The sequence below is a fragment of the Falco punctatus genome (assembly GCF_963210335.1).
Source record: "Falco punctatus genome assembly, chromosome: 7".
In the NCBI taxonomy this organism is placed as follows: domain Eukaryota; kingdom Metazoa; phylum Chordata; class Aves; order Falconiformes; family Falconidae; genus Falco; species Falco punctatus.
The window spans coordinates 72505085-72528281 of record NC_137587.1 but is presented as its reverse complement, the minus strand read 5'-3'; the positions used below and the strand labels follow the sequence as shown (position 1 = coordinate 72528281).

The following is a 23197-nucleotide window of genomic DNA, read 5'->3' as shown; positions in this document are numbered from 1 at the left end:
GGCACCAGGATTCAAATCCTGATTGTAAGCTCCTTCTTCGGAGAGGGGACCAGATTTTACCCATCAGCTGTATCTGTAGGATTCGTGGATTATAATTTGCACCATTACCTACCTGTATGATCACTGCAGCTTGCCTTAAGCTCAGGAACTGCCTCCTGCAGAGCATGCTGCGGAACCAGCGCTGCAGCAGTGTGATACGCCGCAGTACCTCCTGATGGAGCAGGTCCTGCAGAAGCTGCCGCTCCCGCTCCTTCATGAAAACCTGGTCAAAAAACCCACCCCAAAATCACTAGCACGGAAAGTTTCCAAGACCCACATGACAAACGATTTAATTCTTATGGTTTCTGTGTCCTGGATGCCCAGAAGAAAGTTCAGCAGCTGATTTTACTAAAGCCAGGTGGCTAACAGGTTTCTGCAGTTTAATCTACACCCTGCAACTGTCCAAGCTCTGAATTACAGAGCCTCTGCTTTCCCTTCAGGGGAGGCAAAATAATAGTTACTGTATCAAGCTGGGTCTACACACAGACATAGTTTTTTGAAGGCTGCCTCATTACAACTCGATCTGGGGCTGGTTTAACAATGATGTTCCTTACTATTTTGCGTTAGCGATATTCAAAACTTTGTTTAAGCCATTAACTTCTGGCAAACTGAAAAAAAATCATTTCATTAATTAAAACCACATATAAAGATGTTAATTTATCATTACAGAAATGCAAGTGAATGTTATATCTGTATCTTAAAGCCTGACGTGAGGATAAATATTTACCATTGTCCTTCCAACTTGGTAATTATCTGGATCAAGTTTTATTTTCCGGAAGAAATCATGGATATTGTGCTTAGATGGGCTGATTCCTTGTGGCAGAAGGACATGGAAATGGTTCACAAAATCCTGAGAAAGAAAAAATACAGCAACATCAAGATTTGCTTAGATGGGTCCTACTGTGTTCCTTTCTTCCCTGAAGAATGGATTTGCTCCACATGAAATGGGATCTATGGAGTGAGCAGAAGGACAGATAGCATTTTATGGACTGAAGAACACCAAGTTTTGTCCACCATTTGTGGTCTGATGGGAAACACATCAAAGCAGGGAACAAGCAACATTCAAACATCTTTCAGTGTGGGAGGAGAGGTTCTGCAGAACCGATGGGGTCATCTTGAGCAAAAAATGCTTCAAATCCTCAGAAAGGGATACTAAGGAAGGGGGTTACCAGCATCTTCAAAGCATCTCTGAGGTGCTCCATCGGTTACTGCTGTGAGGACTCAGAGAGCGGAGGAGGGATGAGAGGAGAGATCTGCCAAGTAAGGCTGGGATCCATGCTCACAAAAAAAAAAAAAAAAAAAAAAAAAATTGAGCAGTTTTCCTTTTCTAAACAGCTGTTGCGCAGGACACAACATCTGGCCAAAAGCAGCTGCCAGCAGGGAACAAACCAGCACCAACATAGCATAAAAGGACTGACATTTGTGTGAAACCTGGCAAACACACAGAAAAGAAGAAAACAGGAAAAGCTGGATAACTCCTGAGCCGTTTAGAGGATGCCAGTCACCCTCCTGATGGGACGCAGTCAGCACCAACACAGTGGGGTGAATGCCATTCCCAGGTGATTCCAAAACACAGGCAAACAATACCTTTTTTTTGCAAAAAAGAAGCCCATGTTAAAAAAAAAATACTGCTTTTGTCCAAAACCCATGACATGATCTGCAGAGGGGTTTGCAGCCTTCACCTAGACCAGCCTGCTAGAAATGAGCAGCGCAGCAGAGGACCGCGTCATGCCAGACTTCAGCTCATTACATCCACTGCCTTGTGTGAGTTACAAATTCTTTACCTTGTTAAAAAAATAGAGCTATCAACATTCAGATAACTCTGATAATAATGCTAAAGGTGGTGAAAGATGGAAAATATTTTACTCAACCTGGAAGGAGTATTTGCAGCTGTATCCGGACTGGCGAATGCGAACAGTCTCCAGCATCCCTGTGTACCGCAGCTGCCTGAGCACCAGGCTGTCATTGAACCGCAGGGGCAGCTGAAAGGGAAAAAACAGGTCAACAATGAGCAAATATTTCCTTTAACTGAAGCTCTTAACTGCATGGATGGGTGAACGGATTCAGCAGATGTAACACATCTGCACGACACACACGTTGGCAATGATACTAGGGGAGGGAGGGAACACAGGTCCCCAGGAACTGTACTAATCCCACCAGGGTTGAATCCTGTTTGCTTCCAAGCAGCCATCAGATGGACTTTCAAACAGCTAACTAGATATAAAAAGATATAAAGAAGTTTTTCTGGAGCTCCCAAACTGAATAAGACCTCCCAAGGCCACAGCTAATAGGTAAGACTGCGAACAACTAAACAATCTCCTAGGCATAAAGCTTCATCTTTAAATGTCTGGGTAAAACTCTGAAGGATTAACCCACAAGAAAGCATCACAACTGATGTGTATTCTAAACTGAGGGTCCTTAGCCCATGAGACAAATGCTTAAAATCAAATTCAAGAAATACAATGCATCACTGAGTAAGTTTGAATAATGTAGCTTACTCTAAAAGCATCTGCTTTTACCTGTAGAAACTTTTACTTTAAAGAAACTTTAGGGCTTAGTAACAGCACAAGTGAATTCACGGCTCTGTAAATCTCTATTACAGATGGCAGGAGCTTCAAAGGAGTCAAATTCATTTATTAAAACCAATATATTTTTCACACAAATTCAACTCATACATTTTTCATCTGCATGTTTCTTCAATTACAAGAAGAGCCAGTGCAGTTTATCAGGAGCAACCCACAAGGGATAATATCTACGCTTCCCATTGCTCATATACAAATATCTTCTAAATCCGACTTGATTTGAGGCTTTCTTTTCTTTCTACCCCCCTGTAAAAATTTACAAAATATTTCAAAGATTATTTTTATCTGGACCACTTCCACAGGACGGCATTTACCTTTTCGGCATTGGATCGAATGCACTTTACAAAATAAGGTTCTGCTTGGCCAAGGGTCTCCATCAGCTTGTTGAGTGATGCCTGCAACAGAGAAGACATCTTCAGTTGGGAAATGGAGAATAGACTACAATGAATAATGAAAATCCAAGGGCTTAAATCAGAATAAATAAAAATCGGAATAAATGATGAGTAAACCAGGCATACGGGAAATCTTTCCCCAAAATGAGTATTTCCGCTCAAGCAACTTGGCTGGCTTTATCTCTGCATCCACCAAATTAGCTTGAGAGAAATATAATGCTGGGTTGTATTTCAAGATCCCTGGTTCAACCTTTTCACACCAGCCACTGAAGCCCAAAGTCACACCCTGCTCTGCAACAAACCTCTTCTAGACCTGAGTGGGAGCCCCAAGACAAGGAGTCACACCTTGCACCAAATAACCACTGATGGTTTTTAAATATAAATAAAATTTTCCCTTATCAAAAGTGAGTCCACGCAGCATTTATTGCTGCTTTAAAAATGAATTTTCTTAATGACAGCGTTGCAAGGGGAAGATCTGGAATTCACCATGATCTGCAATCTGGAATTTGCAATAGTTTTTGAAGCCTGTGAACCCTAACACTTCATAGGTCGTTTTTAGAGGAGAGTAACTTTAATGCAGGCATATTCCTGGCCGTATTTCTCTGCTGAAATGCACAATTGTGATCACTGAGAACTGAGGGTTTTCCAGGTTCCCATTTTATATTTCCCCTTATTTCTGCATCACCATTAGGAGTCTAGCCCATAAAAATGAATTTATATTGGCATCATTGCTAAACCCAACTGATGTCCAGCAGGACATCAATCTGAGTTATTCCTCCACCTCGCAAATCTTTGACTCCTCTGTGACGAAGCACAAGCTCTTTGAATAAAAACATACTGAAAATGAGAGCATGCTGAGTCAGTCTGCGGCTGGCCAGGCTCCTTGACTGCATTTTTTTCACTGTGCCCTATAAATACTTCTAGTATCTCCAATTGCTGAGCACATTACTGACATAGTATTAGTAACGTACTCCAGAGCTGATTACTCCTGCTTTTAATAGTGTTTAAAACTCAGCTGTGTAAAAGATACTCTGTTGCATATTTACTATAAGCAGAGTTATAAATTTTTGAATATATATGTTAATAAAATGGCGTGATATTAGAAAGAAGCATTTCGCCTACAGATCTGCTTGCAGGAAGCCTTTTCTACTCCTGATCATTTAAAAGACATTTTGATGGGAAGCCTTTCATGTTTAGAAAAATTTATGTACATCCAGGATCTGGGAAGAGTAAGGGATCCATCCATGCATGTGTGGTGCAGCTGCGTTGTGTGTCTATTAACTGCATGCAAATGTGCCTGTCGTTCCCGTCCCAGGGAGCAGTGGGAACACCGCAACGCAGAAGGCCTCCACTGGCACGCTCCTGGTTTTATTAAAAGTAGACTGAAATCACTTTTTTTACAAAAAAAAAAAAGAAAATAAAAGCCTATGAGGAGATATCAATCAGCAATGATGCTGCACCATCCCACTGTGACCCACACTGGGCCAGTGGGAGGGAAGCGGGGTACACATGGGATGCAACCCCTTTGCCAAAGTCCTGCCGCAAGCCCGGCAAGCAAAGCACTCCTGGCACTGGCAATTGTGGAAATTGGACCATACTGTGATCACCAGCCCCGTAGGAGGGGGTATTTCCATTTCATCAGCAGCCAGCGACATCCTGCACACGGCAGATGGTTCAGGCACCCTCTGCCATCTGGCGCAAGCTCTGGTCATCGGGAATCTGTAAAGGACACGCAAGGTCCCTGGATTAACCCTGTACCCTGCTCCTTTGTTTCTCTGCCTGCAAAACTTTCCACCCACATGCTCCTTCACCACCTGTATTTGGTCTTTCAGGGTGTGACGAATTGTTTCAGCATCACCCCGTGCTAGACAGGGCAACAGCCTGCATGCAGGATAAAAGCATAGGCTATAAATTGCCGTGCTGCAGTTTAGGTACCAGCAGTCTAGTTTTCAACTGTGAAAGCCATCACTGCTCCTACAGCATCCTCTAATACAGCTATTTCACCTATAGATTACCTTAAGTATAGGTATAGTTAAAATCAATAGGAGATGGTGTTCAATAGGAGATGGCAAGCCCGGTGTTCAGGCATTAGCCACAAGGCAGCATTTATCAGCAAAAAAACCCAACCAACCCACCAAAACCCCAGGATAGGAAACATTTGTATTTTCTGCCTGTGACCCAGTTCCATGCACAGCAATTGTATTAGCCTGCCCTTGATAAACAAGTGATCTCACTGGTTTGCACCAGGCTGCTCTCTCGAGAAAATGCTTCTCTCTTACAAGTGTTAAATGAAATCAGGGCTGGAATGCTCAGCATCTGTCTAAGAGGAGACACAGGCAGTCACACCAAAGCTGCCTTCAACTTAAATATGTTTTTATTCTTTTAAAGAAAAAAAGGTTGTGTAGTAGGCACAGCTCCTACGTTGTCAAGTCATTGCTGGGGAACATCAGAAAGTCTAAGAAGGGTATTTGAACGATCTGCTTTGCTGCACAGGGGCAGGGGGGAAATCTTCACAGCACTGAGTGTTCTTTTATTTGTATGCACTGAAAAAATATATAAAAAAAATTTCAATCACACCCCCTGAAGCTTTTCAGGGTTTTGTCTGAAGGACAAACAGGTTTCAGGAAGGCATTTCACTCCAAGACATCCCTGCTTCATCCTCTTGTGGTACTGTGTGAATTAAACTCTGCAGAAGTGTATTTTAACCAGCGTACCATTAGACTATACTAAGCTTTACATATATATATGTACACACACACTCACACACAGATGTGTATTCTGCACATTATAGTTAAGTAGGCTTCTATATGTGTGTGTGTCTGTATGCATTTAATTACTTAATCTTACCCAGTTCTACACAGAGACTTTCTAAAAATGAGCCACATCTCAAAACCAGAAAAACCAACCCAAAATTTCAAGTCAAAACCAAGCCAGACTTGCTTAGAAACCAATGTTTAACTGAAAAGCTGCTTTCTAATATTACCACCTGCCTGTGCATGTGTCTTCTAGCAGTTTCCAGGCCCTGATGCACATATTGGAGGATTATTTTCACTGCAGCTATTCCTAGGGCTGGCTGGCTGGTGCACAGCACCCACAACACAAAAAATGCTGTTATTGATCCCTCCTTTGAATTATTCTGCCTGCCCGGAGAGAATGCAGCAATATTTTGACCTTTCCACCCCTACCTATTAAAATTCACATTCTGGCTGGCTTAAAAACAGATTCAATTTCAGACACTGAATACAAGTAAAAAGACTGGGAAAATGTCATTTTGGGTTTCTGTGGTTGCTGGATGTGGCAAAGTGCCACGATGCAATATTTTGGAAAGTGAGGTACCAGAGGACAGGGATGCACACTTGCTTGACCGCATCATCCCCCACCACTGCTCTTGTTTCTCTCCATTTACACTAGATACCTGCAAGATGTCTCCCAGCCTAACAAAACCACATCCTCAACCGAATTCATGTTCTAAAAGGTGGTGAGGATGGGACAGGACTGGGCCTACAAGCATCCTCCTAGGCACCCTGGGGACCCAGAACAGGTATTTGCTTTTAATTCACCTCTCTGTATCAAAGGCGAAGGATTACCTGGAACTGGGCACTGATGCTGGGCGGTTTTTTCTTCTTATGGAGATGAAGGAGAGATTTGGTAATGCGGTCGTGCAGCGTCAGGTTGGTTAGGTGCTTGAGGGACTTCACATCCAGCATGTGCTGTGGAAAAAGAGAGACTCCATTTGTTCTTGATAAATACAAGAATAACTGGATCTTATCACCATGCTGTCTGCTCTATCCCTCTTTATATCCTCTGCAGGGCTTCCTCAGGTGACCACCCTACTTAATCTTACTGGGAAACAATGAGGGATGGCTTGAAATGTAGCTCTGCTCTATTTAGCCAGAGCCAGATTCCCCACATCATGTTCCTCCCAAGCTCCTCTGAGGACTTGCCAAGGGCATCTTTGACCACAGGAAATTTTGGCTCTCCCACCCACTAAAGGCTGCAGACAAACAATTCACTGTTAATGAGCAGTACATTGATTAACTGTATCTGTGCCAATCTGGGTGCAATGTGCATGCATAAACCCAAAGTCTGCTCCTCCTGATCCTCCATTCTGACCATTGACAGACACAGCACCAGCAAGGATCACAACAAGCATTATTCTAGATACAACAGATCTCTTGGCATCTTGTAAAATACAGTAAATGCAGCCAAGATGGAAGGAAACTGAATCAGACAAGCCTGTTGTCTATCAGGTACCAGCCCTCCTGCATAACCTACGCGCTCATTTTAGTTTAGAGATTTGATTATCAGATTTTGCCAGCACCTATGTACTCCTTCCCAGGAGGAATTAAAAAGGAGACATAGCAGGTCCAAGAAAGTATGAGCAAGTGCTCATACAATACTCTTCCAGCACAAATCAGGGCTGAAATCCTTTCATTTTTTGTAAATTAAACAGCTCTGAACACAACTGAGCTGACAAAGGTCTTGATGTAGACACAAATGATCTTCCTCATACCCATCAGCATCTCATCACTGTACCTACAGCCTTAACCCATGGACCAGCAGGTAAAAATGCTGCTTCACGCTCACCTTTGGGAGATTGGGTTTGGCTTTGAAGTTCTTATTTCGCCTGGGGAGATAATAAATGGCTCAGGTTAATCTACACGTGCAACGGCAGGATGGAGGAGTTTATGAAACAAGCCCTTCCAAGTCCCCTTTAGCAGCTGCTTCCTATAACCTGCACTGAAACTGGGCAGCTTCCGCATGCTACAAACTAGTTTTACAAATGTAGTGGCACAGGTTTGAGAGGAAGGTATCCAATTAAAAGGAATCCTTACACTGGAAATGATGGGGATGCCGGTAATTTGGGTAAAGTAAGGGAGCGGCATCGCAAAACGACTGACCACCCTCCTGCTTTCTCATACCCCGTGTGAACTCCAGCCACCCTGGCGATGTTCTCTGAAACTTCTGATGAGGCTGCAGTGTGAATCATCAACATTGTCTCCCCACCTAATTCGTAATGGAAACTTTGATATTATGTTAAAAAATGTGACTGCATTACATCACTGTCATATCTTGAGACTGGTTTGACCAGCAGATTCATTCTTTCTCTCTCTTCCCTGCGTCTGTCATTACAAATGAATGATAAGAGTTAAATAAATCAGGTGCATAAAACACCAGGTTCGCTTTGACCCAACTGTGAAACGTCTCCAAGTCTACTGGAAACCCTGATATTTTTATATTCTGGCTATTTACATTCCTTTAACTACCCATGCTGCTCATTAAGCTCCAGGAATAAAGCCAAAATCCCCTCCTTTTGTACTGACATGAGGATGCCATGGGCCCTCTCCAGCAGCTTGCTGTTGGTCACGTTGACAAATATCCCATCTTTGTCTAGGAAGGTGCCTGGGCTGGCAAGCCTGCTGTGCCGCATCCCCATCCGGCCATTCCAGCCAACCGCATAGGCATCACTGCAACACCAAACACCACGCAGTGTTAGGAAGATATAAACCCCCCTGGTTCTACGACCAAAAAAAAAAAAAAAAAAAAAGAGATAATAAAATAATCCATCAGTGCATCAGTGGAAAATGAGAGTCGCCGCTTTATTCTTATCAGCATTCATTCGCTCCCATGGGATGAACTCATGATGCCAGACACCGGATGAAACATTCGGCTACCTAAGCACCTTTCAAAAATCAAATATTCATAAAAGAATCGAACTATCTGCAGGAGAACAGCTTCCAGCTTGCCCAGACAGAAGGCTTGGGTCTACGGACACCTCAGTGATCTGAAGAATACAAGATGACCCCTCCTATCAGCCTTGCCATCATTAACAGAGTCACTACTTCAGATGATGCTGGTGCTGACTTTGTCTTCTCAATTCATGCACTCGTTTCATCAGGAAAAGAAAAAGCAAGTATCATTTGTGACAGATTAATCATTTGCCGCAAATGAAGGATGCCAGCCCCAGCTGCACCACTGGGTTGGCCCAGAAACACTCACTGGTCCCTGATCACAAATCACTTGGCAAATTTTGTCCACTCTGCCATGGAGCAGAGCTGCTTTGGTGTCCCAAAATGCTCGCCTGAAGGACTGAAGGGAATGGTGAGAGGAACCAAAATCCTCTCTTGGAGGAAAGGAAATGGGTACTCAACAAAACTCCACATCAGGGCAAGTAATTTCCAGAGTTGAGGAGCCTTCCTGTGGTGTCTGGGGTTATGCAAAGCCTCTCCTGGGCTGCACCCAACTGCAATACTTCGGGTTTGGTGATGGGGTTTGTTTTTTTTTTTTTTTCTTTGTTTGTGGGTTGTTTGGTTTTTTTCCCCCCCTAATATTTTAAACTCTTTGTCAGCCTTGTGTAAACCATCATATGAAATAAAGATGATCTAAGGAAGGATGTGGGGTCTGCAACCTGCCCCCCAAGCTACCTCAGACAGGAGGAATAGGAATAGGAGGAGACTCAACGCAGCACCAGTCTTCTGATGCTGAAGGACATGGTGGTTTAAAAAGGCCCCCTGGCACCGGTCACTTCTGAGGTCTAGCAACAAGGCAGCCCTTAGCCTTAGAGTCTGGATTTGAAGGAAAGGCAAATACCAAATGCCACATGGAAATTAAAAAATAAAGCCTGTAAATCTGTTCTTTCCTGGAGCCAGCCTTGGAGCAACATGATGCTGGAGTACAAGTCACCTTGCTGCCTCACTGCAGCACTTTCCAAATTCCTTCCTAGCCCCATGAAATCAGTATTTTCACATGTACCACTATTAACAGAAAGGATGAATCACAGCAAAGTAAACCTCTAGCTGAGTGCTCCAGGACCTACTTTTTTTAAGCAGCCTGTTCAATTAAAGGAAGGCCAGCAAGAAGTGTTAGTATCCAGGTGATCTCCCCTGTCCACCTTCTGTCTCTTTACAGCTAAGGTCCCATCCATCACAAACCTCCTATTTGCAGGAGGAAAACAAAAATCACCAGTTGATGGGTACCACTGAACATCAATGGCCACTTTTGGAATCTACAACCCATCATCAATCGTGGCTGACCTCAATGCACTCCCAGGCTTGAGACCGGCTGTGGATATATGGACTCACAACAAGACAACAAGGAATAGAAAAACTCAGAAACTCCCAGGTGGCCTTGGGGAAGAAAAAATAGAGGGGAAAAAAAGACATAAACCAAGAGCTCTGTTTATTATGGACGCTTTAGGACGGCGCACATAGCAATCGACGTAGCCCTTCTTGTACTTGGGAGGTCAATCATCTCACCAAGCCCAACCAACTGTTTCAAGACAGTCTGATCAACACCTGCTTTCCTGCAGGCCCCTTAGACATCACTGCACACAAAAGTTTCATGAACATAAACCATCAGGAAAACCGACAGCCCGAGCGGTTTGGGTTAGCAATGGCATGGCTTTCATTACTCGACGGGCAGTGCAGGTGCTTCCAAGGCACGCTGGCTTCCCAGCGCCCCGCTGAAGCCTGATCCGCCCCTGCCAGCATGTGCAAACCACCCGTCGCTCTCTCCTGAGATCAGAGGAGAGCGCCTGGCTCGCTAAAGCCTCCACAGTGACTTCCTGCATGATGTCATAACTCAGATCTGCTTTTAGAAGCAAGCCCCAGGCTATCCTGTGGGTTGGATGTACAACGCAGACTTATCAGCAACCGCATGATCATGAGATGGCTTTGAAAGCAAATTCCTGTTTAATTTAGCTCCATAAATCACCTGCCTGTCTATCTGTTGGAAAGCTGTTAAAGCAAATCTCTCTTCTACATGTGTTACCTTCACCCCTGTATTTACCCCTTCTTGCTCAACAAGCGCAATTTAACTGAAATACCAACATTTATCAAGTGTGACATGATTCTTCAGGCCAAATTCATCCACAATGAAAGAGATCAAAATCCTCTGCCTACTCTGAAAGTGCAGGCTGGGTTGTAGAGATGTTATGAGAGGTCCGGTTTATGCTCTCAGAAGGAAGAGGCACGGATGACATCTGGGGACCCATCACTGATGATGTCCAAGAGAATCGAAGATCATGGACCATGCTACTGAGGACACACCAGGAGGAACATGGGAATTAGAACAGCTTCAAAAGTATATTTTCTGCAAATACATCAGTAAAGGGAATAAAATGTCTGTCCTGACCCTGTTAGGATACAACTGCTGAGGATGATGAAGGAAGACACAGTAGCTGCTGCCCTTGATCCCAGCTGTTTAAGGCAACTTGTCTGCTGTGCTGGTTTGGGTTAAGCCAAATAAAAAGAGCTGACCACAGACTGAACCACACAGTAAAGAACTACATCCCCCTCAGTGCCTGGGACAGGAGGAGTTTCCCTGCCTTTACAATGGCCCCTCACTGAGATAACTGAAATGTTCTGGCCTATGAAAATGTCGGCAGCCCGAGCTCCTGCACCGACGTGCCTCCAAAACTGGACCTGGACAGTCAGGAAAAGCCCCATCCCATTTCACAGATGTTCTTCATTACAGCAACATCAAATTTGAAGGCTTGCTAGAGAAACTGCAGAACTTCTCTTATCTACACATGAAGATCTCCACATGGACAAAGTTTCACGTTACATCATATTTAGGGAAACCTGTGCAACCAGACATGCTAGAAACAGTGAACGTCACCTTTGGAGACATCAACCTTCTCTCCTTCAAATGTTACAATGTACCTACTACCCTCTTAACCCAACAGATTAAAGCTGTAGCAGCTACAGCATTAGGGGAAAGAAAAGGAGGGGTGGGAAAGACTGATGTGTGAGGACAACCAGGGTTTGCACCACCTTCCCATGACAGGGTGAGATTGCTTGCACAAGCTGGATTTCTGCCCAAACTCGAGAACTGGCACAAATTTATTAATTTGATCCAACAATTTTATGGAATTTTATACAATTCTCCTTCAGCAGGGCGGCACCACCACTCTCAAAGGGAGGACATTCAGGGCAGGAGGGATATTCTAGTCTTGCTAGCACTCAAGAGGGCATGTGGTAAACAAAGCTAGACAATAAAAGCCACTTTTGTTCCCCTAGAACAAAAAGGAACAACATTTATCTGATTTCTGTCTTGGCCATTTGGCATTAAAGTCAGTAAAAAATTAGGTTTTATAATATATTTAGAGGATATTTTGTTTTGGGTGGAAGGGAAGCACACCGAGATGCAAGGACCATTACAGGGCATTTGATGGACATGTTTCAGGAGACAGTCTCAGACTCCTCTTGACTTGTTGCAGACTTCTTGTGAAACTCAGAGCAGCCATGAAGTTACACCTGAGTGTCTGCAGCTCCAAGCAATCATTTTAAAGAACTGAGGATGCTTGATCATATCTTTCCCCAGCACACACACACATCTGTTCAGAGGGAAGCAGAGAGGCACCATACCCCTTTAGAGGTGGTATTTGGATAATTGGACTTTCTGGGGTCTGCAGAGGGATAACATGAGTAGCTGGAGAAAAGGAGGAGGATCAGTGCCCAGATATCCCTTTTAAAATGAAGGTATTTTTCTTCATAAGCAATTTAATTCTGAAATGGATTTGGAATACTTTTTGCAGAAGAGGCACAGATGCATCTCAAAGCGTAGACCTGACTCTCAAACAAAAAGATCTTATTAAGTAGTTGTTTCAATGGCCAGAACCTTCAAGGAATGATTAAAAACTAAACCTGTACATAGAAACTGTAAAAGCATTTGTGAAGTTAGCATGTTTCTTTCCCATAAAAACAAGCAAGCATCTAACAGGGTATCATCTCAAGCCTCACAACCTCCCAGATCCTCCACACCACTTGCACGCAGTTCTGTACCAAAACACATCATTGGGGTTTTTGCACCAATAAAATCCTTGGTAAATATTTATTTCCTTGACAGTGGCACATTCATTAATTTTTTTTGCAAGCTTCTTACCACCTCATACACCACACCAATGACAAGTGCTGCCTTTTGATGCAGGGAAGTTGCCTTCCCTGCCTGCTGTTCAGTCAGGAAAGATATTTAGATATGATCACATAGCAGAGAAGGAATGAAGAGAAGACAAAATCAATAAGCAAGCTGGGAGAAACATTAATACAATAATTGCTAACAACAGGCAGTGCTCTCCCACCCCAGATTTCCTTGCCGTGCCAACATAAAAGCAAGAGGCTTACCGCTGGGTCCTCTCGTTGATGGTATTGACTCCCTGGAGATCTGAGAGCGGTGTCCGCGGGCTCTTCCGAGTAATACCTAAAACAGCACATAAAAAAAGATGTTTCTGCCTGGCTCTTTGCCAAAAAGCAATTAGCACAGCCATAGCTTAGCACTGACTACAGCAAGGAGGAGCATGTACGTGTCATGGCATATGCTGCGCATACAAGGGTGCCAAGGATGCCGACATACCCATTGTCTACTAAGTTCTACCTCTCTGCTTCAGTCATCACCCTTATGAGTAATGCTGTTTGCTCAAGCCTACTAATTCCCCACCCACACATGCATGTTGTGCTAGGGACACGCTGTCCCCCAGCTAGTAAGCAAATGGGGTGAAGGAAGAGGTTGCTGTGTTGGGGGGCCCAGCCACCTGTGACCTGCATGTCCAAAATGTCCCTAAGCTCTCCACTGTGCATGGGACACCCCAGTTGCTTGCATGGGCCAAACACCTGAACGTAAGTAGGATCCCTGGAAAAATGGTAGTTTATTCCTTGTACGCTTCTTCCCTTCCTGCAGACATATGGACAGGGACATGTGTGGCAAGTAGTATATGCTGCACAGGGAGGCTTTATTGCCTATTGAACCTATATCCTTTGATAGGGATAGTTTTAGAAAAATGTATATTTAATAAATAGCCAAGAAAGTTATCATGCATGGCTACAGAAGCAGACATTTCTAGCTTCCACAAAGTAGAAATGTTTTGCAACCAAGCATTTAGGAAGACAGAAGACAACAACACACTTTTCAAATCACTAAACTACAGATATTTAAAGACCCGATAAAGTAAAATTCGACATGAAAACCACTAAGCAATTTTTAACTGTCCTGAAATCACTTCTGTGAGACAGAAAACATCGCAGCGCTCACCTGAACATGGGCAAAAAGTATATTCCTTTACCAAAGAAAGAAGTCTAAACTATAGTTTGTAACAGAACAGGAAGAAGCAATAGCATACCCCTCCTCCCCACATTTATCATCTTCCTATTTAACATAGCCCAGATGCTGAGCTAAATGGTGTCCTAAGGACCCTTTTATTCTGAAGATGAACGCAAAGCAAATAGAGAGGTCTGCACCTGTCCTGCTGGTGTGCCGGTTCCTCAGAGCCTGACAGTTCTAAGGAGATGAATTCCTACCAAACCTCAGCAGGCAATATCCCCTTAATGGGACAGCAACTGTCCTTTACCTGTTGAGGTTTTTTAATGGTTTGTCTTGAAGCCGGAACACTGGGCAGGCAGTGCCTGAAAAGGCTGATGTTCCACTTGGTTAAATTATTGTATCTAAAGGTGTCCAAATATCCTAGAGGTCCAAGCAAAAGAAAATTCAGGAATGTGCTGCCACAGGTCATCTTTGATCTTGCCTGTGCTCCAAGGCAGGACCGAATCACCCCTGCATGAGAAGGTTTTGCAATCTCCAGCTCTGGAGGATTTTAGAAAGCAAACCAAATAATCTATCCAAGTACCTAGCTATGCCTAGAGTTCAACCTCCTTTTTAATCCCTCTTTTTGCCATTTAACCCATTTTTTGCTACATTTCTTATCCTAGGCGCATTCTTTTACCTCTTTCAAGGCTGGGACTTATGTGCCAAAAGTTGCTTGCTTAGAGCACAGAAAACCCAATTGTAAAGGGGGAGGCAGAAATGGGAGTAATCAGAAAGCTGATTAGTATTTTTTGTAGCTATTTTTACACTAAGAAAGCACCTAACATATAGCTGCATCTATTTTATATATAGTATATATGCCTGGATACTTTCTGCATTAAGGCACAGAAGGCTTCTCTAACATAAAGCATTCCATGAGAAATGGTCTTTCACTGGTGTTTCTAAGATTTTTTTTGTCCATGCTCTTCTTTCTGGAGCAAACTGTCTTCCTTTACTTCCCCGCATGCCCCAGCAAAGGAATCCCTGAAAGAAAAAGGCCAAACCACCATTCTAATCTAACAAGTCAGGCTGAAGTTGGGAAGACAAGTTTGTGTCAAAATATTACTGCACCTGCACCCTGCATTGCTCGGGAGCAGGGAATTTCTATTGCAAGCTTCCAGATAACAGCTGCATTAACACTGCATCATGATTCTGCAAGCTTAGCACCTTAAGTGACTTTCTGGTCAATGACAGTTACAGTCACAAGCAGGGTTAGATGGTTGCTTGAGCTGTACCAAACCCAGCCGACCTGCCAGCAGCACCACTTCCCTACACTGTGCCATCACCTGGCTCTTAAAAGAAGAAACGCATACATGCCACAGCTGAATGGAAGTTGTCATATTGATGTAGCCCCTTTTCTGGAAAACAGAGTAGGGGTTTTTAGAAATGAAAGGTAAAAAGGTTTTAGATTTGAGCTGATGAGTCGCATGTGGCTTTGAGAATTCTGTACAGTGAATACAGGCTACTGAATTGTACATATTATACAAATAATACATTGCATGCAAGGAACAGTGGTGTGAGTGAAAACCACTCACTCCCTTTGCCCTGCTCAGATGCAAGCTGATCTTTTTTACACTTCAGGGATAAAATTATTCTGATTTTTCAAGCACATTCTCTTTTCTTCAGCTCTATCATTTCAGAAAGACAGACTGATATGCCTAATAGGTCTTTGCCCTCACTGAGAAGAGCTTTGGATAATCCCAGTCTACTCCTTACCCATGAACATCAACCCACAGAGCTTTGGTCCTGAACTCAGAGATGTCTAAACCCAGTGCCCTGCTCTGATGGAAGACCATCAATTAACTGATAGACTGAAAGACACCAGTGAAGCAGCTCAGATGGTAAGGGAAGGGCGATCAGCTGGCTACACAAGATGAATACCAAGTGACCTAAATGGAATCTCAATATATTCAGCAAATCAATTAGTTTTCTCTCTGTGTGCACAGCTAGAAGTAATTGCACAACTCATCTTGAGTTGATCTCAAGGAGATGACCAACTTGGTCCCTCTCTCAGGGATGACATCGATGTAACCTTACCTGACTCCTGGGAAAAGCTGAGTCCCCAGGGCCAACCTCAGCCCCAACATCCTCGCCTGTGGGGCCTCCAAGCCCGCTGAATTCAGGACTGAAAAATTATACATGCTCCAACCCCAGCTCAGCCTGCCAAAGCCATGGAGCCTGGGGAAGCAGCTCACAGGAGCACACCCCGTGGGAAGATGCGAATGATTTCCGAATGCAGAACATGAATTACTCGTTTGTCTGGTCAGATGCTCTTGGCCAGTTCACAAACTACAGCAATGTTACTCTCAGATCCATGTACTGGTTTTACCTTAAGAGAGACCAATCTGCGTCGACTAGTCTAGAAGGAGTGAGGTTTTAAAATGCTGAGCTCAACACTGAGCTCAATGTCACCGTTTCATATTAAAGCACGAAGTGTCTCGAGTTGTATGAATTTCCCTCTTCACACCTAAGCAACTGCAAATTACCCCCCTTCAAACTTCCTATATTGCCAAGCTAACTTACAAATTACAATTAAATTGATGAATTGATTGCAATTAAAATTACTCATAATCACCTTCTTTTTCAATAGTTTCTTAGTAGTGTCAGCAAGGTCACTTAGCACACCAACACTTAATAAAAGCTAGTGCTGTGTTTGCATTACTGCTTTGTATTTCCTTGTAGCAATAGTGGCAATGGTGGGAACTTATATAAAAAAAGTAATGCAGTCTAAATTAAGCATTAAAGTCTAAATTAACAGTTAAAACACCTCTGCTTCCCCCCAGTGCTAAATGCTGCAGGAAGCACGGACACCTGATATAAGGTTTCTAGCAGGAAAAGTGTATTTGTGGGGGCTTAACATGCAACTACTTTACTTACCGTGCTCAGGTCTGCGGAAAAAACCTGGGTGTTTTGCATTTACACCTAAGCTGCAAAATGTTTAAGTTAGCTACTTGGGCTGAGGATCTGCCCTTGCAGACTGCACATAGCAGTGCTCTATTTCTGTAAGTTTTAATGTGCAACACGAAGGAAGAGAATAATGGCAGAAAAATTATATACCTAAAGATATGAGCACCAAATATGCATTCTTTTAATATATGTATATAAAATAAAGTAGTGCAGGCAAGAGCGTCCATGTTGTCATGCAGGATGAGTTTATTACGTGACAGAGGAGTGAGGAGGAAGAAACGGAGACCAAGTGCATCTTGACTCATTCTGTAAAATAACTTTGCCAAATGTTTTAGTTTTAAGTAAAAGCCCTCAGAGACAGTATTTTCACAAGCTAGAGTTATTTTTCAAGTCCAATGAAATCAGAATAAAGTTAAATTCCAGCTGTATCAGCCATGTGCCTTATATCAGCAATATTCCTACCAGACCTGCAATGATTTGAACTTATTATCACACACGTGATAACAACAATAAAACACACAAAAAATACCCCAGCATCAGCATCCTGACTTAACGTCAGTTAGTAAACAGGGAAACCACCAACAAAATGACGTGATATCTCAAGGGACACGGGCTTGCATTTAATTTTACTTTCCGAACTCTGCCTAATAATTTCCCAATATGCTCAACATTGCTATAAGGCAGATGATTCAATCCTGCAAGGCTTCTTGGGCATTTATTCTTTTACCCTTTCTACACTGAATGCACCTGGTTTCCATTTCTTGGTGTGTGAGTGTCATATCAGAGGGAAGGGTGGGTGGTGGAGCCTTACTGTACTTCTCCTCCTTGCACCTCTGCAGGATCTCTAAGCTCCTCTGATGAACTGGGTGATGGAGAAAGCTAAAACTATCCACACTTTTCAAAACCGCACATGGCACTGCATCATCATGCCCTTGGGAAGCAAAATAAAAACAACAAAAAAAAAAAAGGAGAGAAAAGAAAGATTACAAAAGCAGAAATCAGGAGAGGGTAAAGAACAAGCCCGAAGGACACAAGAGCTCAAAGGTCACGCATTTCTCACACTTGACACAATTTAACTTTGGTGTCCTCTGGACATGGTGCCATGGCACAGGAGCGATGGGCTGGACCACATCCCAGCCCTACTTATAAACCTTATTAGCCACAGCATAATCACTTTAGAATCACTTGGAGATTATCTGGGCAAAAAAAAGATGACTAGATAAATCTTTATTTTTATTAATTGTTTTTTAAAATCCTTTCTGTGCCTCTGCCAGGTGTTATACCCAATTCACTGTGCAGATGCTCCCGGACATGGCCACCTCAAATTCTTATCTTGCATCCCAGTGCCACATCTTGCTCAGATTTTGGCAATTAGAAGGAAAACCAGAAATTATCTGTATTAAACAAGGGTTCCATATTCCTCAAGGGAAGAGGACACAGAGTCTGGAGTTAGGCAGGATGGCTGTGAGGTCGAAAGTTGGAAGAAACCATCACTGCCTGGGCAAGAGGACGGTTGACAGCCCAGCTCTGATCACAGGCTGGAGGGGAGGTCCCACAGAAAAGGTCGCTGTGCCATGGGCAGCACCTCTCCGTCATTGTTTACATGGCCAAGTCAAGGGATACGCCATGCTCCCGTTGAGGGGCAATGAGGTCACCGAGGAGCCACCTTGTGTCAGCATGTACGGAAGCATTTCATACCAATGCATTAAATCATCAGAAAGAACCAATCTGAACTTGCCAGAGGAACTGTCAAGGGGCATGTTCCTCCCATTAACATCACTTCATGCTGCTCAGTGAGACCTCAAAGACCAATTTTTTGGTTGCTGTGCTGTCACTTTTCCTTGGCAAACACAAAGGGTTTTTTTTAATTCTTTTGGGGAGGAGGCGTGGTGGGGGAGGTAGTGGTGGTTTTCTGGTGCCCAGCATCAAGAATAAATCTGCAGAAGTCAATGGGAGCATTTTCGAGAAGGGGTTACCGTGTAGGTCAGCTGCAATGGGCACTAACCCAAGGAGCAATCCTTGCTGGCTGTGCAAATGCAGAGCCCGTCCAGGGAGGGCACAGCCCCAGGACCACGAACCCTTCACCAGAGCGAGGATTTAGGTTTGTGTCCAGCAAAACCAAGATGAGAAAGCTGGGAGTCTCCGCAGCCTGGTTTATATGAACAGTGCCAGCTCTTCCATCAAGTTTTCACTAACAAATAATTAGGGGCTTTTGTATAATAAATTAATATCAATGATATAGCAAAAAAATGTCAATCAGCCAGATTTCTTTCCTAAAAAGCTTGATAATGTTCCTTTAATCAAAGTTCACTAACAAATGTAGTTCAAACATGTAGTTGTTTTGGACCATCTCAATCCTCCCTGATAAACTTAATAATAATAAAAAAATCTAATTATTGAAGTCGTCCACCCTTCAGCTAATTGCAGCTCGCCAGATCCTGGCATGTTTAATCCGAGGAGGGCTGGCAGCACTGTAAGAAGTATCTCTCAGGCAGAAGAAAAAGGTACACAACAAACTTCACGGTGATGCCCGCTTTGCTGCTCTTCACCTCCAGGTTACCAAGAACGATTGCACAGTCACCAACAGCTGCACTACGAGGATATTAGCAGCATGAAAAAAAGAAAGAGTCCCCAAAGCTAGCAGGAAAAAGTGCTGATTATCCTTACATAAGCAGCCGTAGTACTGGTTGGCACAGAGAAGATAACCAAAAGGATGATGCAAAAAGAAAGCAGAGCAAAATTTTGCAGAGCTGCTTACACATAAGCCGGAGATTTTTCATTAAAATCCCCACTGGGTATTGCAAGCATGACTCGGACATGCCTTCAGACAGGTAAAGACAAAAGAGTGCAAAGGACATTAAATAAAAAACAAAAAAAACTTCAGATATTTTCCTACTCAGCATTACACCTGCCTGATGGATGGTAGCAGCAGCAGACAGGACCTCAGAAACCCAGGACGGGGCAGCACGCCTTTTCCAAACTTAGGCATAAATATTAAGCGTGCACACTTGGATGACTGTACAGGTGTGAAGTTACTCTCAGCTAATCTACCGTAATTTCATGAAAAGCTCCACAGTCCATGGGCAGTAAGGCACTCAAATCAGGCTAATTAAAGCCAGCAAGGTTTGGTAAAAGAACAAAATTAACCTAAAGCATATGCTGTCTTTGGTTGCCTGCTTTTGGCTATCAAGATGGGGTAATTTTAGCAATTCGTTAATAATTCACAAATGCCTTCTGCCATAGATGCAAAGCAGCAGACTGGGGCTTTTCTGCATTATTTTGGGGAGCAGGAGGGACCACCAGCATCCAGCAGTGGATGTGCCGTGTTGCACCAGCATGCCCCACCAGCGGGACACCAGCCAAGACTTCTGCTCAGGCCTGCCTCTGCTACAGCCATCCGCTTTGTGATGCCCTGGCAGGACGGGGGCGGTCTGGAGGACAACTGAACAGGAGATGGGCATGAGGTGTCACCAGCAAAAGTGTGGTGAAAACATTGCTACGGATCTCACCTCGCTAAGTGCTGCCTGGGCAGAAGTCACGCTAGGAGGGGACAGGTGAGGGCAGAGGCAGCTGGACATGAGCAGTCCCAGCTCCACCATCACTTGTAGGGCTAGAGCAAGCTTTCCCTACAAGGATATGGCGTACTTCAATACAGGAATTAGATTTAGGTAATCTCTTCCCACTAGTTCTGCCTATGTAATGGTGACTTCCTCGTGACTTTTCCCCAGTTCAGGCTGAAGATGCACGTAGAAAGAAATTCAGGCTATAAATTATCTGAGGATTGCTGGGAAGCTTAAGACCAATCTTACCCAGCTTTCTGGGTTTTTTTTTTCCCCTCTTTTTTTTTTTTTCTTTTCCTTTCTCAAAACCCAGGGGTTACAAAGCACAAAACCATTTGAAAGCAGGCTAAAGGATACCAGATAGATAAAAAAGAAGCATCACAGGATAGAAAAGGTTTAGAAATCATAGAAATGTATAGAATCTATAGAAATACAATCAGTCATTACCTGATATTCATTAGTTTTGCTACAGAAAGAAAAGGCAATGCAAGAACCGAGTCTTGGAACTGTCTGAAAACATTCTGGACTATTTTATACCTATATGTTTATATATATAGATATAAATAGATAGAAGCAAATTATTGCCACAAAATCAAGAATGAAAAGCAGAAAGCTAGCTAGTGGGAAGGTGAGCATGGCAGGCACGACTGATTGCCAGAGATACAGAAAGTGAAGCAGGGCTTGAAATTAGTTCTTACTCCCAAAGATTGTGAACAGATTTTTATCATTATCAGACAGACCCTGGTTCATGAGAAATATCTTTTCTCTTACGCTGCCCCTGAGTGTTCGAGAGGAAAAGCCTCATGAGCTGAAAGCTGATTTTTGCCTCCTGCTCTTCTTGGGATGCTATTATTTGCCCTGAACAAGAAAATTATTCTTTCCACTTGTACAGTTTCCATATCTACATTCCTTGTCCCAGGCTCCCTAGCTGTTCTTGATGCACAGCTCTCAGACTAAAAAAACATCATGGTGCAGCCCCGTGCTTAATTTTAACTCAGCTGACATTTTCCCTGCTGAGACTCTAATTTCATCATGAATTTCAAGCCCTCTTGTGCCCAAAAATTAATAGTAATAGCTTGTACCCATCTTTTGGAAATTGCTTTATGCAGAGAAATGGTCTAAAAGCACAGCCAGGTATTGCCTGCCACAGCATGATGATGCACCATTACTTTCCTTTAATTTAATGCCCCCACGTTCAGCATGAGGTGGTTCTGGATGACTGCAAAGCAATGAATTTTGCTAGACAAGAGACACGGTCCCTTGCAGCTTAAAGGGTGAACAGCATGAAAAATTATAGAGAAGAATTATTGCCTTTTTTTGTTTCCAGACGTAACTAACAGTTCAAGAAATCCTAGCAAAAATAATTTGCCTTATTTGCTGAATAATTTTTATGTCTCTGAATCACTCAGGTTTTCCTACACATGCATCCTACAAAGAGGAAAAGTTAAAGCAGCAATAAAGTGAAAATATTTTCTTATAATGTGTTAAAATCCAAACATACCTTAAGATGTGACTTTTGCATAGCAAAAATCTAAACACTGGTTTAATGATTTATTTTTTTAAAAAATAGATTAAGAGCTCCTAAGATGTTAGGCTACTTAAAGTACTGTAGTAATACATTAGACCTAAACTGCTGGTGAAAATCAGGTGCTAGGATTAGGAGATCAGCACACGTACCAGTTTTCTTCTCCACGTATCTTTTTCCTGCCTCCCTAAAAGCAACCATCGCCCTGAAAAAGGCCCGCAGGACTGCCCATCGGAAGACGGCCACGGGGTCAATCCCAATCATGCCGCAGATAAAGGCATTTTTGCTGCTTCGCAGGAGAGCTACAATGTCCGGGCGCATATGATCAGTGTTTTTCTCACGGAAATCCTGAAGAAGAAGAAAAAGGAAGGAGAGAAAGGAAAATAAACAGTATCTACAAGATACGCTGGGTAAGATCTGCCAGGCTGTCCCTGGGACAGCACAACTACTGAATCCTGCTGCTATCTTTTTTTTCTGCCCCCATATTGGATGTCTCTTTTTGTCCAGAAAACAATTGTTTTATCCCAAAGCACCACTCTGCAAAGCATCTCAAAGCTGATGCTTAAGTTTGTCACATGCATTCATTGCATCAGAAACACAATTACAGATTTGCAGTTGTAAATCCTAGGGCTGATTCTCATACAGGCTCACCTGCCCACCAGAACTGCTTCTGCTGATAGTTGGCATGAATAGAAACAGGGTCAAATTTGAAATCATTTGCATGGGACTTCAAAAAGTACCTGCAGCAGTGAGATGCTGAGACCTATGTTCATGTAACTTGTATCATAAAACAGCTAAGGATGAAAAAACCATTGAGTTTTCTACACAAACCAAGCCCCGGAAGGCTACCAAACACCCAATTTCAACCTGTTCCTGGGACACAGCGTTAACTCAGTGCAGTCCCTAAACTCTTCCCCAAAATGCCAACACACAGAGCTTGCAAAGTGGAAGAGATCAGGAAGACACAATCCCCATCACCTTCTCATTTCAGCCAAGCTTTTCACCAAACACTTCCCTCCTGACCCCCATGTCTCTTCTCTAGCCAAACGTTCCCCAAAACGCCCCTCTGGAGCCTCTGGGACTCTCCTTCCACCATCACAGCTAGATGATTTAAAT

General features: G+C 43.3%; 1 protein-coding gene across 12 annotated transcripts in view; it reads right to left on the bottom strand.

Moving 5' to 3' along the window:
• Nucleotides 1-23197, bottom strand: part of MYO9A (myosin IXA) — a 185416-nt gene that overhangs the window by 29333 nt on the left and 132886 nt on the right. For 11 of the 12 annotated variants that reach the window (XM_080395389.1, XM_080395386.1, XM_080395387.1 and 8 more), the window contains 10 exons: nt 22234-22429; nt 17808-17927; nt 13138-13213; nt 8338-8481; nt 7601-7640; nt 6601-6723; nt 2936-3016; nt 1911-2021; nt 767-889; nt 113-262 (listed from right to left, as the gene is read on the bottom strand). In XM_080395389.1, the coding sequence (XP_080251515.1) occupies nt 113-262; nt 767-889; nt 1911-2021; nt 2936-3016; nt 6601-6723; nt 7601-7640; nt 8338-8481; nt 13138-13213; nt 17808-17927; nt 22234-22429 (1164 nt within the window). The remainder of the gene's footprint in view (nt 1-112; nt 263-766; nt 890-1910; nt 2022-2935; nt 3017-6600; nt 6724-7600; nt 7641-8337; nt 8482-13137; nt 13214-17807; nt 17928-22233; nt 22430-23197) is intronic. The other variant, XM_080395394.1, reaches the window with a different exon arrangement.